At 41.1% G+C, this 18,185-nt stretch overlaps 1 protein-coding gene across 1 annotated transcript in view; it reads left to right on the top strand.

Moving 5' to 3' along the window:
* Positions 1–18,185, top strand: part of obscna (obscurin, cytoskeletal calmodulin and titin-interacting RhoGEF a) — a 41,207-nt gene that overhangs the window by 2,625 nt on the left and 20,397 nt on the right. The window contains 35 exon segments of the mRNA XM_062424292.1: positions 234–500; positions 621–884; positions 1,010–1,276; positions 1,710–1,979; positions 2,092–2,358; positions 2,649–2,915; positions 3,209–3,481; positions 3,567–3,830; positions 3,978–4,244; positions 4,716–4,982; positions 5,207–5,476; positions 6,204–6,470; positions 6,791–7,066; positions 7,470–7,736; positions 7,846–7,872; positions 8,564–8,830; positions 9,101–9,367; positions 9,469–9,735; positions 10,045–10,311; positions 10,440–10,706; positions 10,886–11,152; positions 11,573–11,842; positions 12,021–12,299; positions 12,467–12,724; positions 12,900–13,166; positions 13,421–13,687; positions 13,947–14,213; positions 14,514–14,780; positions 15,068–15,842; positions 15,966–16,004; positions 16,006–16,274; positions 16,480–16,746; positions 16,980–17,246; positions 17,483–17,749; positions 17,919–18,185. Of these exon segments, the coding sequence (XP_062280276.1) occupies positions 234–500; positions 621–884; positions 1,010–1,276; positions 1,710–1,979; positions 2,092–2,358; positions 2,649–2,915; positions 3,209–3,481; positions 3,567–3,830; positions 3,978–4,244; positions 4,716–4,982; positions 5,207–5,476; positions 6,204–6,470; positions 6,791–7,066; positions 7,470–7,736; positions 7,846–7,872; positions 8,564–8,830; positions 9,101–9,367; positions 9,469–9,735; positions 10,045–10,311; positions 10,440–10,706; positions 10,886–11,152; positions 11,573–11,842; positions 12,021–12,299; positions 12,467–12,724; positions 12,900–13,166; positions 13,421–13,687; positions 13,947–14,213; positions 14,514–14,780; positions 15,068–15,842; positions 15,966–16,004; positions 16,006–16,274; positions 16,480–16,746; positions 16,980–17,246; positions 17,483–17,749; positions 17,919–18,185 (9,408 nt within the window).

The raw sequence follows: 18,185 nt of genomic DNA, 5'->3' as shown, positions 1-18,185 counted from the left end.
CATTTTCATTTTAAAAGAACATCTCACAGCAGACTCTGAACTGTGAGTCCCTGCTTTCTGTGTTAGCCCTGCAATGGACACGCAGCCTTTCCAGTGTTTTGTCCTGCTTCCTGTCTCATGTATTCTAAGAAATGATTCATTCTCTGCGTAATCATTGAAAGGATCGAGTGAGTAAAGTGAATGAATTTCTTGGGAGTATGTCTTGAAGCTGGCTTTACATTTCTCTCCTCTAGAGCGACCTCTCCAGATTGCCCGCCATTTGGATGATGCAGAGGCAAAAGAGAACAGCTCTGTGACCCTGAGCTGTGCATTTGCCCCCTCTCCCAGGGTGGTGAGGTGGTTTAAAGGTCGTACAGCTCTGAAGACCTCAAACAAGTACAGCATGAAGAGAGAGGGGAAACGAGCAGAGTTGACCATTCATGGCTTGACAGGGATGGATGCAGGACAGTACCGCTGCATGGCTGGGGGTTCACAGAGCACAGCACATGTGAAGGTAGAAGGTAGGTTAAACGTGTTGAAGTAATAACACTTTCTGTATTGACATCAAGTATTTTCAGATTTGTACTGTATATGTAGTTCAGTTTATGACTTGTAATAACTACCTGCCTCTTTTATTGTAGTGAGAACATTAAAGTTAGTGAAACACCTTAAAGCTGTGGAAATTGAGGAGGACGGTGTTGCCACATTCTCATGTGAGCTCAACTATGTGGTTGCCAATGTGGAGTGGCTCCTCAACAATGTCCGCCTTTATTCCAACGCCATCAACAGGATACAGCACATGGGCACTATGCACAGCCTTATGATTAAGAAGCTGCGGCCACAGCAGAGCATGATCACCTTCAAAGTAGGCCTTCTTTCGGAGACAACAACCTTAGAGGTCAAAGGTCAGCTATCAAACATATGAAAAGGAGTTTGTCTGATACTTAAATTGTCTTGTTGTAAATTTCTAATTGCTAATTTCTGAGAAACGTGAACCCAGTAATGAGCTCATGTTGCACCCTGCCTCCAGAGCGCCCAGCAGTGTTCCTGAGGTCTCTGGAGGATGCAGTAGGAGAAGAGCAAGGGGAGGTCTGCTTGCAGTGTGAAATTTCCAAAGAGACACTGACCCCTGTTTGGAGAAAGGACGGTGAGGTCCTGATGACTGATGACAAACATGAGCTGCTTCAGTGCGGGAAGTCCATGGCACTAATTGTTCATTCCCTGAGCAAAGATGACGCTGGCCTGTACACCTGTGACCTGGGCACCAGCCAGACCAAAGCTAAAGTTTGTGTACATGGTGGGTAGTAGAAATATAGAAATCGTCATGGTAAGCTGTATGGCTTTTTACAACAGTGACAGAACCAACTTCGAAATAGAAATTTTGTATTTTTGATTTTTCTTTTTAATTTGTTAACTTCAGATAATACATTCTTTTTAAATGACACAAATACACTCAGGAATAAGACTATAGAGACATCTAATGTCATACTGTTTCAAAGATTATATTAAATGACTCCTGCTTTGAGGTTAGGTACACAAATGGCACAACTCGTGCACTCAGGAATAAGACTATAGAGACATTTAATGTCATACTGTTTCAAAGATTATATTAAATGACTCCTGCTTTGAGGTTAGGTACACAAATGGCACAACTCATTGTGACATACATAAACAACTGCTGAGATACAATATGTCTAATAAAGCTACTCTATGATTATATTCATCAACAGACTTGCATATCACCATTATTCAACGTTTGAAGACAACCTCTATTATGGAGGGCGAAAACTGCACTTTTGAGTGTCAGCTCTCTCATGATCTCAATGATGAGCCTTCCTGGACCATCAATGGCCAGGTGGTAGTCACCAACAGCCGAATCCAGGTTTTCATCAATCGCCGCAGGTATAGGATGACCATTAGAGATGCTGTACTGTCTGACGCTGGAGATGTGGTCTTCACAATTAAAGACCTAAGCTGTAGGACCATGCTTTTTGTGAAAGGTGAATACCTGGCTCCTTCTGATAAAATGAATGTTATGCATTTTGATATACCAATTGGTAGGTGTATTTATACAAATATGCCTGAATGTGCATAAATGTGTTTCTCCTTTAGAGAAGCCAGTGCACATTTATAGGCAGCTGCTAAATGTCAAGGCTGTGCCGGGTGAGGACGCAGAGCTGAGTTGTGAGATCACCAAACCTGAAGCCACGATCCGCTGGATGAAAAATGGACATCTAATTAGGCAGAGCCCAAAGTATGAGATGGGTGTGCTGAAAGACCTTGCAAGGCTGGTAATCAAAAATACCACCATCAAAGACTCTGGAGAGTACTGCTGTGAAGCAGACGGTGTCGCCTCCCGTGCCAAGGTGGAGATCAGAGGTAGGTGAGGGCTTTTAAAATAGAAGGCTTTCTAGAGTAAAGATTTGATCATGTTTGTTTCAAGATATTTTGTTATGTCCAATACAATGTTGTGCGTTGTGTCAGAAATTCCACCTTGATCTCAGCTAACCCTATAATACAATGTAGTGTTCTTCACTTTATAACTTTAGTTATGGAAATCTGTATGGCTCACTCTCAATTTTATACCCCATTATTCAATGTGGATTGGAGCCTGCAATTGCAATTGTGAAGCTTGACTCAATTTTCTGAATTTTACTCTCCCTTCTTAGAGCTGCAGCACACATTTGCAAGGGAGTTAAAAGACACCCAAGCAGAGGAAAAGGGTAAAGTGACTCTGGAGTGTGAGACCAGGCGGCCAGCCAAGCGTGTGACCTGGCGGAAGGGCATGATGGAGCTGCGGTCTGGTAGGAAGTATGTCTTGAGGCAGAAGGGTGTGGTGCTTTCCCTGACCATCACCTGTCTGGAGAAATCGGACACGGATATTTACACATGTGACGTTGGTACCATGCAGAGCTGGGCACAGCTGACTGTACAGGGTGAGGGGAATACTGGGCATTACATCACTGTGGGTCAGGGTTGTTTAGATTAAGACTCAAGTGGGGCCACGTATTAGTTGAGCTAAAAGGTTAAAGCATCAAAATCTCCAATGAAATGCAGACAGAAAGTTGGTTTAACAGCACTTCATGGCAGGATGGGAACATAACTATCAACCAATTCATGTTATTAATGCACATTACATGTGCACTGATTGATTTTGATTGCGGGATCCAGTCCCTATATAAGATTTATGGGATTTCTGATGTTTTCGTCTTTTCCATGTTTCTCTCAGGCCAGAAGGTATTAATCCTGGATGAACTACAGGATGTTGAGTGCCTAGAGGGGGATACGGTCACATTCAGGTGTCAGATCTGTCCCAGCGACTATACAGGGGTCAAGTGGTATCTGGATGAGACACTACTGTACACCAATAATCTTAATGAGATCCAGATGGTGCCAGGAGGCTACCACACCCTCACGTTTAGACAGCTTGCCCGCAAAGACACTGGCACTATCTCATTTGCAGCAGGGGACAAACGGTCATATGCCTCACTGTTGGTTAGAGGTGAGGCTTTGTTCAGCATTTTATGTGATATTATTTGTTACATTTCATTTGGACTTGATTTGGCCTCATCTCTTCATGTTGCCAGAGAGGCGTCCAACCATCTGTAAAGCGCTGGAAGACTGTGAGGCTATTGAAGGAGGTGGTTTGGTTTTGTCCTGTGTGAGCTCCAAGCCATGTCACATCCTGTGGTACAAAGATGGCTGCCTGATGTGGAACTCTTCAAGGTATTTTGCCAGTCGTTCCGGCTGCGAGGCTCGGCTAACCATTCGGGAGGTCTGCAGTGGTGATGCTGGGGTGTACGAGTGCAGTGCTGGATCTGTTACAACTAGGGCCATTGTAACAGTTAAAGGTATGAATGAGATTAGTCTGTTAGTAGAGGACTGTTATTACTTGCTGTTGTTAAAAATGTTTAAAACATGATCTTGCCTGCTTATTAGGGTGTGAAAAATGTTTTGTTTTTGTGTAACAGTGTCCCCTCTTTGTTGTCTTTTTTTAGCCATCCCAGCTGAGTTCACTCAGCCTCTACAGATGGTGGAGGCCAAAGAAGGTGAGACTGTTATCCTGACCTGTGAATACTCTTTGCCTGGAGTCCAGTTCCACTGGAGGAAAGGTCTGGAGAACATCAGGCCTGGAGACAAATATGTGATGAAACAGAGGAAGACGATCAATTCTCTCACCATCAAAGTCCTGAAGTCTGAGGACTCAGGAGAGTACACGTGTCAATGCCGAGACCACCGCACTACAGCAAGCCTTAAAGTACACGGTAAAAGCCAAAGTTATTTAGTATTCCGTACTTTCATGTACATTTTACAATGGTTGATCTTACACATATTTTTTCCCGTTTCTTTAGACTTGAGTAGAAATGTGGTATTTGCAGTTATAACAAACCACACTTTCACAGGAGTGTATTTAAAAGTCAGTTATGCATTTTTTCTTATTCATAACTAACTGACATTGTCTTAAAGGGACAGTGCAGATTTTGTAATGTTCTGTTTACTTGCATTTGCACAGGACACGTGCCCATTAACTCTGTCTATGGATTATGGTCTTAAATATCACAGTTAGACAGAAATGAAAAGCAACAGATGAACATTTGCACCTTAACCTTGCACATCTTCAGTGTACTGAAGATGCTTGATTCTTCTTTCAGACCTATGTGTATCATGAATAAATTACATGAAATATTTTGCTTATATGCATATTTATCAATACATTGACACCATTTGCTTTCCAGCTATCCCTATTACATTCGTACAGCAGCTGAAGAACATGCAAGCAGAGGAGGGCAGCAATGTCATCTTGCGCTGTGAACTTTCCAAACCTGGAATACCAGTGGAATGGAGGAAGGACCATGAACTGTTGAAGAATGGGGTTAAGTACCAGATAAGGAAAAGAGAGACCACGCTGGAACTTCTCATATGGAAGCCTGGGCCTGAAGACAGTGGGGTCTACAGCTGCCTGTGTGCTGATCAGAGGACAACCGCCACTATCAAAATTACTGGTAGGAAATGTCTTTTTTTCCACCAGACTAGACTTTGCTGATAATAGAATTGTAAGGTTCTGTCATCATGCATGAATTGAATTGGGGAGGGCCTTTTGTTTTAGAAGAGGAATATGACCACATAATCAGTGTTTTTGTAAGTTTTATCAGGTGTGCCAAGAAAAAGTTAACAATTATCATCCTTAATTATCACTACAAATTATTTCTAATGTAACCCATGACAGCTCTCCCAGTCACCTTCAAGCAGAGGTTGAGGAATGTACTGATCGAGGAGGGCAACACTGCGACTTTACGCTGTGAGTTGTCTAAACCGGGTCACTCGGTGGAGTGGAAGAAGAGTGGGGATGAGCCCATTAGGAATGGTGAGAAATATCAAATGCGGCAGAGAGACATGCTGATTGAACTGAGGATCTTTAATGTGACACCTGAAGACAGCGATATCTACACATGCATCTGTGGGAACATAGAGAGCACTGCAACTCTGACTGTGAATGGTAGGAGTTTTATAGTATTTAGTCATATTCTGTTTTCTATTTACGTAACAGGAAGTCATACTAATAAAAGTTCTACATGCAAGAATAAGAGACATATGTGACTTACGTGGCAATATGCACTTTTTGAAAATGAGAAGGGAGTTCACATGCTTGAACTATGTAAACATACTGTTTTAACCCCTGACTTTGTTTAAGTATACAGTAGAATCATATCATATCAATTAGCGGTCATCTAGAAAGCTGCTAAGTTTCACCTCCTTGGACCAGTAGTTCCCAACCTGGGGATCACTGGATTAATTTAAGGGATAGGAAGATAATAGGACAGGATACAGGATACAGAGGATACAGAGGATACAGAATGAAACATATTTCTGACACCCAAAACAGTTATTTTTTCAAGATTTACTTTGGTATTTGCCTTATTTCTTGTGAATAACCGCATGTTATCCCCTCAAGCCTCTAAAAGTTATTCAAACAAAACTAATTAAGTCCTCTTTCATGTAACTGATAAACAATGCAACATGTGACCCCGAGGTCCCAGATAGACTTTGCTTTATTTTAAGGGATCACAGGCCAAAAATGTTTACTATTCACTGCCTTAGACTGGCAAAGCACAGTAATTTTAAAGACAATAACATAATGATGTTACCTTTTACTGTAACTTGAATTCAAGGGCTTCAATTTTTCTATTCAATTTCCATAACCTTACTTTAATGTTGTTTTTTAGCTCTTCCCATCACCTTCAAGCAAAAGCTGAAGAACCTTCAAGTCGAGGAAGGAAACAACATCACACTGCATTGTGAGATCTCTAAACCTGGCGTCCTTGTGGAGTGGAGACTCAAAGGAGATCTGTTGGAAAATGGAGAGAAGTACCAGATAAAGCAGAGGGACTCAGTCCTGGAGTTGACCATCAGAGATGCTGTACTAGAGGACAGCGGAGTCTATACATGTGTCTGTAGAGAGCAGAAGACAAAGGCAACTGTTAAAGTAATAGGTATGTTCAGTGTGTGATGTGTGTGTTTGGCCAACCTGATGCATAATCTTGTTTCTTTTATTGTATGATGAAACTTTTTGTTAGAAATGTATTGAGCTACATGTCAAGTACTGGGAATTTATATATCAGTAATAATCACAGTGATATAATACAAACCTCATAAGCATTGTAGGACTTCACAAGTGTTGTAAGAGAGTTATGTTGCCTGAAATGCATACTATAGCTAAATATTTTAGACAGTTGTAGTCATAAGTATTTTTGTTGTAATTTATATGTTTTATAATTCAGTGCTTGTGTTCTGCTTTACATGTATACTACAGCGGTTCCTGCCACATTTAAAGTGAGTCTGAAAAGTCAGGAGGCTGAAGAGGGGAACAGCGTGACATTACGCTGCGAGTTGTCAAAAAAAGGAGTCCCAGTGCAGTGGCAGAAGGAGGGTCAGGTGTTGTCTGAGGAGGTATCTCGAGGAAAATATCAGATTAAGATAGAAGGAAAGACAGCTCAGATGACCATTCTCAATGTTCAACCAGAGGATGCAGCGAAGTACAGCTGCATCACAGGAGATGAGAAGACCACTGCTGTGGTCAAAGTGAAACGTAAGTTTGAAGACTGATGAGAACACATTAGTATATGGGCACAAAAAGGTATTTCACAACCTCTTGCTAACATTAGCTTTTCAGTACATTTAAAATGATGAATTGGGGTTATAACCCTGACATTTTGATGATAGTATCTAAAATGATATAATTATGAATTAGACAGTCTCAGTATATCTCATGTCGTTCAACAGCATCTCCTTTTAAACTTTATGTTCATGTGACTTACCAATACAGAGATATAATTAGATTTCAAAGGTGATTTGCACATTTGGTATAGTGTAAAATTACATTAATTCCATAAAAAAGGGTGACATTTTTTATAGAAAGAAAAGCTCCTGCTCCTGTATTACAAAAAAAGAAAAAAAATCTGTGGATTCAATTTCTAATATTCCCACAACAGCACTGCCCATTACATTCAAACGGGAGATTCAGCATCTGGTGGTGACGGAAGGAGATGGTGGATTCTTCTGCTGTGAGCTCTCAAAACCTGGCGCTCCAGTGGAGTGGAGGAAAGGCAGAGTCATCCTGAAGCCTGGAGACAAATATGAGATGACGCAGGAGGGACGTCTCACTAAACTGATCATCAACAACGTTGACGAGAGTGATGCTGGGAAATACACCTGCAAGAGCAAAGACAGCCAATCAACTGCTGAGCTCACTGTCCAAGGTGAGACATTTTTAAGTCAGACATTGCTGCAGATATGTGTTATTAATTTTGCACAGCATATTTCTGATTAATTAAAGATAAACTACTAATCATGAATTGTATCCAACAGAATCACCACAGCGCAGACGTGAAAGAGGTCAGCTCCATAATAGTAAAATTAAAATAGACCCAGTGGGTATTAGCACTGTGTGAGCTCTTCATGTAGCTTCACCAAGACTTAATTTAGAGACAAATGTGTCCTATCTAGTCATCCATTTTGATGTCATCCTGCTAATGGATAAATGTCACAGTACAATGTAGTTTGTGTGTACTGTACATTACTTTGCGTTACCCAGGTGAAAAGTATGTTGAAAGAATCACATCATGTGGGATACGTAGATAGTTTGTGACTAGAAACATCCCAAGCATGTGTGTAACTAAGACCTAGCATTGGTATTAGGTTTAGTGTTTTTCATTTAACCGAAACAACATGTCATATAGTCATGTGACATGTTGGTACAGGATTTAACCACTTTTAATGGATTATCATAATCCATTGCACTGTTCAGTTTAGAAGGATTACTTAGATATAATCGATTTTGAGCATGACCTACCATGTTGCATACATCACTGCTGCAATGTAACAGCCATGGTATTTTTTATTATGATCATTGTTATTCCAAAGAGTAATTTAAAAATGTTTCCATTGAATCCAGTGAATTTAGTAAATAATGTGCAAGCTGTGGTTTATTCTAATATGATCATCAATACTAAGTGTAGGATACACTATTTTGTCTTTCATTCCTTAGGTGGTTTTGTCCTTCATTTTGTCCTTCTCTGATTGACAGCTTTGCCACCAAGGTTCAAGTTGCCACTAGTTAACCAGGAGGTGATTGAGGGCAACAGTGTGGTTCTGCGATGTGAGCTTGACAAACCTGCTCCCTCGGTGGAGTGGAGGAGAAGAGAGGGGCTTCTGAGGAATGGAGACAAATACCAGATGAGGAAGAAGGAATTGCAGGTGGAGATGAAGATTGTGGACATCAGTCTAGATGACATCGGAGAATACACTTGCATATGTGGAGAAGAAAGGACAACAGCTTCTATCCTAGTCAACGGTGAGTGCTGCATACACTATATATGCATTTTGTTGAGATTAGGTTATACCTAAGTTTTAAGATGTTTGATGTTTTGTTGTTACAGTTCATTTCGTGTTTATTTTGCAGAAAGCACTGGTGCTGCCACAGGAAACATTTTATTGTAAAAACTTGACTTGCGTGTCTGTGTGACATGCCATGTCTGGCTAACATGACTTATCTGTCAAGAATACAGAGTAACAAACTTTAGGTTTTCAATAATTTTGATGTTTGACTTGTGGTCCTCTGTAGAACGTCCCATCAGATTCCTCCAAGAACTGAAAAATATTCAGGTGCAGGAGGGCAATGCTCTAACTCTCCGCTGTGAGCTGTCCAGACCTGGAGTCCCAGTGCAGTGGAGGAAGGGAGACAATGCGTTGACCAATGGAGATAAGTACCAGATGAAGCAGAGCAGCTCCACTCTGGAGCTTCTCATCAGGAAAAGCCAGCCTGAGAACAGTGGAATTTACAGCTGTGTTTGTGAAGACATAAAAACTACTGCTACTGTTATAATCACTGGTGAGAGGCATCACACATTATAGAAACAAAAAACATAATCATGCTTTGTAATCTGCTCATTCTTTTTTTCTATCATGTATTTTTGGATTTTCACTCCTCAGCGATTCCAGTGACTTTTAAGCAGAAATTGAAGAATCAGGAAGCTGTGGAGGAGGGCTGTGTGACACTGCGCTGTGAGCTCTCTAAGCCAGGAGTCCCAGTCGAGTGGAGGAGAGATGCTTTACTCCTGAAGGAGGGTGAAAAATATCAGATGAAGCAAGATGGCAGGTTGTCTGAGTTGCTGATCAGAAATTTAGCTCTCACAGATGCTGCGGAGTATAGCTGTTTTGTTGACACTGTTGTGACTTCAGCTGACATCAAAGTAAGAGGTATGCTTTACTAGAGCCAATACGATTCATTGGCAAGCAAATATACAGTTAACTTGATGACGCTGATTTTGTGTATTAACAACAATGAGACAGACCTGCTAATTTCCATACAGTAAATATAGTAGATGTACAAAGAAGTCTATGAAGTGACAGTTTTGGACTGTGTGGAAATATGTCTTCAGAATGCTTTGAAAGTAGATAAGTTCTCTGATGTGTCAAGTCATCGTCATTGATAAAAGGCTGAGCCTGAGAGCAAGCTATATCTTATTTTAGACCCTGCTTAATTTTCGTTTGTTGGCTTTTTCTCAGCACTTCCTGTAACGTTTAAGCAAGAGGTGAAGAATTTGGAGGTAAAGGAAGGGGACAGTGGAGTCTTCTGTTGTGAGCTCTCCACGCCTGGAGGTCCAGTGGACTGGAGGAAAGGCAGAGTCATCCTTAAGACTGGTTACAAATATGAGATGAAACAGGAGGGACATCTTGCAAAACTGATTGTTAATAACATAGAGGAGAGTGATGCTGGGAAATACACCTGCAAGACTAAAGACAGCCAGTCAACTGCTGAGCTCACTGTCAAAGGTTTGTCATTTTTACCAGGTTTTAACATCTATTTGAATCAATAGTTCACATAGTATTTTATTATAATAAAACCATAATTGCTACTACTTCTATGATATGAACTGATCACCACTATACTTTCTGTGCAGCTCCTCCCATCACATTCAAAACCAAGTTAAGGAACCAGCAAGTGGAGGAAGAGAACAGTGTCACGTTGGGTTGCGAGCTGTCTAAGCCTGGCCTTGCGGTGGAGTGGAGGAAAGGGAATGAGCTGCTGAAGAACAATTTCAAGTACCAGATTAAAAATCGAACTAGCACCTTGGAGCTGACCATTAAAAACGCACAGCTGGAGGACAGTGGACTCTACAGCTGTATCTACGGTGATGTCAAGACCACTGCCAACATCACCATTACATGTAAGACAAGACTGTAAATGTGAGCATGTTTGTATGTTTGGATTGTTAAACTTTTAGGAGAGAAAGAAGTATTGACATGAATTGGTGAAGGATGTAATTTAATGACCATATTATATTATAGGAATAGCAGTAAAATGTTGTCTTGGTCATACTGTCTGATTTTTCACACTATTCCACAGCTATCCCCTTAACCTTTAAGATGGGTCTGAAGAACCAGGAGGCCCCTGAAGGAGGCATTGTGACCCTTCGGTGTGAACTGTCTAGGGCTGGGGTGCCTGTACAGTGGTGGAAAGGGGAAGACCAGCTCTATCATGGAGGACGTTATCAGATGTCACTGAAGGGGATGATAGCTGAAATGCACATTCGAAACATCCAGCCAGAGGATGTTGGAGAGTACGGCTGTACCTTTGGAGAGCAAAGGACGACAGCTGAAGTGAATGTGAGAGGTATTTGACATGCACTTGCTCCACCCTTGACACCTAGACACTAATATTGCATTTGGTTGCATCCATAATGAATCCAAATTGTTAGTAGTACAGAGGAACAAAGCCTGTGGGTTGGTTTAGGCTAATGACTCAGCTGTTACGCTCTTCACTATTATTACATAACTCAAACCTCTTCTCCTACATCCACCTGTAGGCTCTCTGTGGGACTCTTAGTGGTCACTACCCATTGCAGCTCTGCACAGCTTTGTTTATACTTGATCTTAACTCCACACTAAAGATAAACCCTGTTTTACATAATAACAAACATGTTCTACATGTGTTGTATGACTTAAGTTCCTTCATTCAACACCCAGTCAGTATTCATTGTTTTAGGTGGAAATTCAACTTTAGTAACATAATATCCCCTTTTCCTCATACCAGCGGCAGCATCAGTGTTCTTTGAGAAGGAGCTGGAGAACCAAGCAGTGATGGAGGGGAAATCTGTGCTGCTGTTTTGTGAGATTTCCAGTGGTAATGTCCCTGTAACATGGAAGAAGGACAACACTGTGTTGGAAGATGGAGGACGATACATTTTAAAGAAACAAGGTCCTAAACACACACTCGAGATCAAGAAATTGCATCTGTATGATGCTGGCGACTACTGCTGTATCACCAGGGGCAAGAAAACCACTGCTAAGCTGATTGTGAGGGGTAGGTGGATACAACAGGAGAAACCAATCCCTTATTTACTGATATATTTAGCTAACTCCTTTACTTTAAAAGAAGGACAACATGAATAAAACCAACAGGTTTTCACCTACATTGTTGTTAATATATGAGTTTCCATCTCTAAAAATCCAGCTGTATCTAGCTCCTTCTTCCTCCACAGAGCGCGTGCAGATTGTTACAGAGCTGCGAGACATGACAGTGACAGCGGGACAGGACGCAGTATTTGTGTGTGAGCTGAGCCACGCTGATGTGACTGAGGGTGTCTGGTGGCTTGGCTCCAGTCAATTGCAGCAGAATGAGATGAACCAGATGTCATGCCAGGGTCGCCAACACCGACTGGTCCTCACCATGACAACACCCGAGGAGACAGGCACTGTGACATTTGTTGTTGGGGAGGAGAGGACCTCTGCATGTTTGCTAGTGGTTCCTAAGCCCAAAGGTGAGCAGAAACATGAGATATATAGGGTGAAAATGTTTTTTTAAATAATTTTGATCACTTTCCATTGCTCCCACTGAGCAATATACCAAAAATATATCAAGTACAGTCCTTTTTTTAATGTTATTATCCTTCGACATTCTAAAGTGGCATGTGATTTCAAATTTCAGTTTTATTTGAGGAGGAGCCTAAAGATATTGTGATAATGGAAGGGGAGACTGCTACTCTCTCCTGCACAACCTCTGACTTCACCACTCCTGTAACTTGGAGACGCAACCATATCCCCCTCCAAAATGGTGATAAATACAAGATATGTAAGGAGGGAAAAGTTAACCTGCTGCTGATCCATGATGTGGAGCCCCTGGATACTGGAATATACTCCTGTGATACTGGAGATGAGCAGAGCAGTGCCAAGCTTACTATAACAGGTACAAAATGAAGTAATGCTGCTTGAAGAAGGTTAATTGATGTAACACATTCTAATGAATAGCATGTTTGAAGACCTGCTTTCTTTAAAAAGAACAATTTTCACAATGTTGCTGTGAAAGATTCTTGTCACATCAAATGTCTCCAATCCTGTCATTCCTCTCACATTTTTCCCAGAGCTCCCTCCATTCTTCCAGGAGGAATTGCAGAGTGTAGAGGCCGAGGAGGGAGATTCAGCTTCTCTGTACTGTGAGGTATCTAAACTTGGAGTGCCAGTACAATGGAAAAAGTACGGGCTGCCACTGAGAGCCAGTAGGAAATATGAGATGAAACAAGATGGCTGCTTCCTCCAGCTCCACATCAAGGATCTCAAACTTGAGGACAGTGGCAGCTACTCATGTCAAGCAGGAAGTGCAGAGACCACTGCAGCTGTGTTAGTGACAGGTGTGTGGAGTTTACTATGTGTATTACAAATGTAACTTTATCATTACATTTCAATGTCAGTACTGCATATGATCAAGCATACATACATTGTCTGTGACTTATTGTATTGTCCTATATTATAACACCACCAATACTACATTTACTATTATGCCAAACTATATTATTGTTTTGTCTTCTTGTGGTGACATCTCAACACATTGTTTCTCTTTTGCTAAAACTATAAAATCGTGTCTTTCTGAACAATTTTTTTCCAGAGCTCCCTCCATTCTTCAAGAAAGAATTGCGAAGTGTGGAGGCTGAGGAGGGAGGTACAGTCTCCCTGTACTGTGAGCTGTCTAAACCTGGTGTGTCAGTACAGTGGAAGAAGAACAGGATGCCACTGAGGGCCATCAGGAAGTATGAGATGAAACAAGATGGCTGCCTCCTTCAGCTACACATCAAGGATCTCAAACCTGAAGACAGTGGCATCTATTCATGTCAAGCAGAAAGTGCAGAGACGGCTGCAACTGTGAAAGTGAAAGGTGTGGGAATTTAGAAATTTTACAGTGTCAACAAGCTCTAAAAAAATAGACAACTATACCTAAGTGATTTTCAAATAATAGCTACTAATTATGTAAACTTAAAAACAATTAGACAAGAGAGCTACAACATTAACATTATTATGTTATTTGACATCTTTCTACATATTATATCTCAATTTCTATATATACAGTAGGTATTACCTGGTAGTGTCACAAACATTAAACATTAAACATAATTTCTGTTTCGTATCTTTCCCAGAGCTCCCACCATTTTTCAAAGAAGAATTGCAGAACATCAAGGCTGAGGAGGATGGTACGGCCTTACTGTGCTGTGAGGTATCTAAGCCAGATGTAGCCATACAATGGAAGAAGAACAAGCTGCCACTGAGAACCAGCAGGAAGTATGAGATGGTGCAGGATGGCTGTCTCCTCCAGCTACACATCAAGGACATCAAACCTGAGGATAGTGGGAGCTATACATGTCAAGCAGGAAGTGCAGAGACCACTGCAACTGTGTCTGTTAAAGGTGTGTGCATGTAGAGATTTGTGTGACAAACTCTGACTGTATCAGAACTTTTTTGTATTAGTGCTGCATGCAGTTTATCACACAAAATCTTAAATTGTCTGATTTAGCTTGTAGTCTTTGTGTGATGCAAAACAAATTGTGTGAACCCACTTATTTAATGTAGAAATTATAGTATATAGATTGTCTGAATAAACTTAGAAAGTATTTACAAATACACTTATAGTCAGGATTTGTTAAGCATTCTTATTACATTATAAATGAAAAATGTGTAAAAAAATTTTAAATTAACAATTTTCCCAGAGCTCCCTCCATTCTTCAAGAAAGACTTACAAAGTGTGGAGGCTGAGGAGGGAGGTGAGGCCTTTCTGTACTGTGAACTGTCTAAACCTGGAGTGTCAGTGCAATGGAAAAAGAACAGACTAACACTGAGGGCCAGCAGAAGGTATAAGATGAAACAAGATGGCTGCCTCCTTCAGCTACACATCAAGGATCTCATACCTGAAGACAGCGGCAGCTACTCATGTCAAGCAGAAAGTGCAGAGACGGCTGCAACTGTGAAAGTGAAAGGTGTGGGCACAAATTTTACAGTGTCAACAAGCTTTAAAAAATAGACAACTATACCTAAATGATTTTTAAATAATAGCTAGTAATTATCTAAACTTCTTGAAAGTTTGTATTTCTTAATGGAGCAACTGCACTCCTCAATTAGACAAGAGAGCTACAACATTAACATCATTTACTTTATTTATTTGACATCTTTCTACATATTATATCTCAATTTCTATATATTACCTGGTAACGCTGTAAACATTAAACATTAATAAACATAATTTCTGTTTTTTTATCTTTCCCAGAGCTCCCATCATTTTTCAAAGAAGAATTGCAGAACATCAAGGCTGAGGAGGGTGGTACGGCCTTACTGTGCTGTGAGGTATCTAAGCCAGATGTAGCCATACAATGGATGAAGAACAAGCTGCCACTGAGAACCAGCAGAAAGTATGAGATGGTGCAGGATGGCTGTCTCCTCCAGCTACACATCAAGGACATTAAACCTGAGGATAGTGGGAGCTATACATGTCAGGCAGGAAGTGCAGAGACCACTGCAACTGTGTCTGTTAAAGGTGTGTGCATGTAGAGATTTCTGTAGAGAACTCTGACTGTATCAGAATGTTTTTGTATAAGTTCTGCATGCAGTTTATCACACAAAAACCTAAATTGTCTGATTTATTTTGTAGTCTTCGTGTGATGCAAAACAAATTGTGTGAACCCACTTATTTAATGTAGAAATTATAGTATATAGATTGTTTGAGTAAACTTAAAAAGTATTCATAAGTTTGTTAAAATGACACTTTTCCCAGAGCTCCCTCCATTCTTCAAGAAAGACCTACAAAGTGTGGAGGCTGAGGAGGGAGGTGAGGCCTTTCTGTTCTGTGAACTGTCTAAACCTGGAGTGCCGGTGCAATGGAAGAAGAACGGGCTGCCACTGAGAGCCAGCAAAAAGTATGAGATGAAGCAAGATGGCTGCCTCATTCAGCTCAACATCAAAGAGCTCAAACCTGAGGACAGTGGTAGCTACACATGTAAAGCAGGGAGTGAAGAGACCACTGCATCACTGTCAGTGAAAGGTGTGTTTATTTGACAGAAAACAATTCAATGCAATCCACAATGTGAATTGGCTAAAAAAAAAAAAATTGTAATGTATGCATTCATTAAAACAACGTTGTTCTTCTCTCCTTTCCCATGATGCTAAAGATGCATAATAATATTTTTCCAATCCTTAACCATTTCTACCAGAGCACCCACCTTTATTCACTGAAGACTTACAAAGCGTAGAGGCTGAGGAGGGAGGTACAGCCTGCCTGTGCTGTGAGTTGTCTAAACCTGGTGTGCCAGTGCAGTGGAGGAAAAACAAGCTGCCTCTGAGGGCCAACAGGAAGTATGACATAAAGCAGGATGGCTGCCTCCATGAGCTTCACATTAAAGAGCTCAAAACTGAAGACAGTGGAAGCTACTCATGCCATGCAGGAAATTCAGAGACCACCGCAACTGTGTCAGTAAAAGGTGTGTCCACTGTATTAATTTATCTACACAACAAAATGTTAGGTTATTGGTTTGTTTTTATTGCTTATATTGCAATCTGAATGCCTGTAATTGTAAGTTGCCTCTAAGGTCTTAATTTGGTGTCCTTCTGGTTAGGTCTCAAGCATTTTTCCACAATAATAAAGACTGAATAATCCGTTTTTTCCTATCCTTGCCCATTTTGCAGAGCTTTCATCATTCTTCAAGGAAGACTTACAAAATGTGGAAGCTGAGGAAGGAGGAACAGCCTCACTGTGCTGTGAGGTAACTAAGCCTGAGTTGTCAGTGCAATGGAAGAAGAACAAGCTGCCACTGAGAGCCAGCAGGAAGTATGAAATGAAGCAGGATGGCTGCGTCTTCCAGCTCCACATCAAGGATCTCAAACCTGAGGACAGTGGGAGCTACATGTGTCAAGCAGGAAATGCAGAGACCACTGCAAGTGTCTCTGTCAAAGGTATTTCCGTTTACTAGTTTGCATTGCAATGAACAGTTCAGTGATAACACTAAACTTTTAATTATGGTGCTTGTGTTGCAAACCCAACATCTACACTGCACAATGGCTAAAAAATCCTGATACCGTATGTATTGTATTTTTTTACATTTTTTTCTTGCTCTGTTTAGATCTCAAACATTTTCCCAATTCACAAAAGCTAAAAGATTATGTTCAATCTTTGCCCACTTCCCCAGATTTCCCGTTATTCTTCAAGGAAAAATTAGAAAGTGTGGAGGCCGAGGAGGGAGGTGAAGCCTCCCTGTACTGTGAACTGTCCAAACCTGGAGTGTCAGTACAGTGGAAGAAGAACAGGTTGCCACTCAGAGCCAGCAGAAAGTATGAGATGAAACAAGATCACTGCCTCCTCCAGCTACACATCAAGGATCTCAAACTCGAGGACAGTGGCAGTTATACATGTCAAGCAGGAAGCGCAGAAACCACTGTTACTGTGACAGTGAAAGGTATGTGTATTTGGCAGTGAGCAATTCAGTGTTAGCACTGCATGCAAGAAATTTCTTGATGTTTTCTGAAGTTTCTGCCATGTAGTAAGTTGCCAATATTACAATCCCATCATCTTCATTCTATGACCTGCATTCTACAATCATGAACAATTTTGTTTATTTTTTGTTAGGCCTTAAGTTTTTCCCATATCACTAAAGCTGTAAAATAATTTTCTATTTTTCACTAATTTTTTCAGAGCTCCGTCCACTCTTCAAGAAAGACTTACAAAATGTAGAGGCCGAGGAGGGAAGTTCAGCCTCTCTATGCTGTGAGATATCTAAGGCTGGGTTGTCCATGCAATGGAAGAAGAACAGACTGACACTGAGAGCCAGCAGGAAGTATGAGATGAAACAAGATGGCTGTCTCCTCCAGCTCAGCATCAAGGATCTCAAGCCTGAAGACAGTGGCAGCTACTCCTGTCAAGCAGGAAGTGCAGAGACCACTGCAACTGTATCAGTAAAAGGTGTGTGCATCTAGATACCCACGTGGCAAAGTTATAGGGACAAGATGAGTTCATTCATTTTTACTCATTGTATTTTCCGACATAGCAATTGCCAACCGCCAATCACATGCATGTAGCTAGTGTTGATGAAATTATAACATTTCATAATTTATGTGACAATGTTTCTCAGAACTCCCTCACTTCTTCAAGAAAGAATTGCAAAACATGGAGGCTGAGGAAGGAGGTACAACCTTCCTGTACTGTGAGCTGTCTAAACCTGGAGTGCCAGTGCAATGGAACAAAAATGGGCTGCCATTGAGAGCAAACAGGAAGTATGAGATGAAGCAGGATGGTTGCCTAATTCAGCTCCACATTAAGGATCTCAAACCTGAGGACAGTGCCAGCTATACATGTCAAGCAGGAACTGCAGAGACCACTGCAACTGTGTCAGTAAAAG

Source organism: Scomber scombrus, chromosome 8 (assembly GCF_963691925.1).
Source record: "Scomber scombrus chromosome 8, fScoSco1.1, whole genome shotgun sequence".
In the NCBI taxonomy this organism is placed as follows: Eukaryota; Metazoa; Chordata; class Actinopteri; order Scombriformes; family Scombridae; genus Scomber; species Scomber scombrus.
The sequence above is the reverse complement of the archived record's forward strand: the minus strand, read 5'-3'. Positions and strand labels throughout refer to the sequence as shown.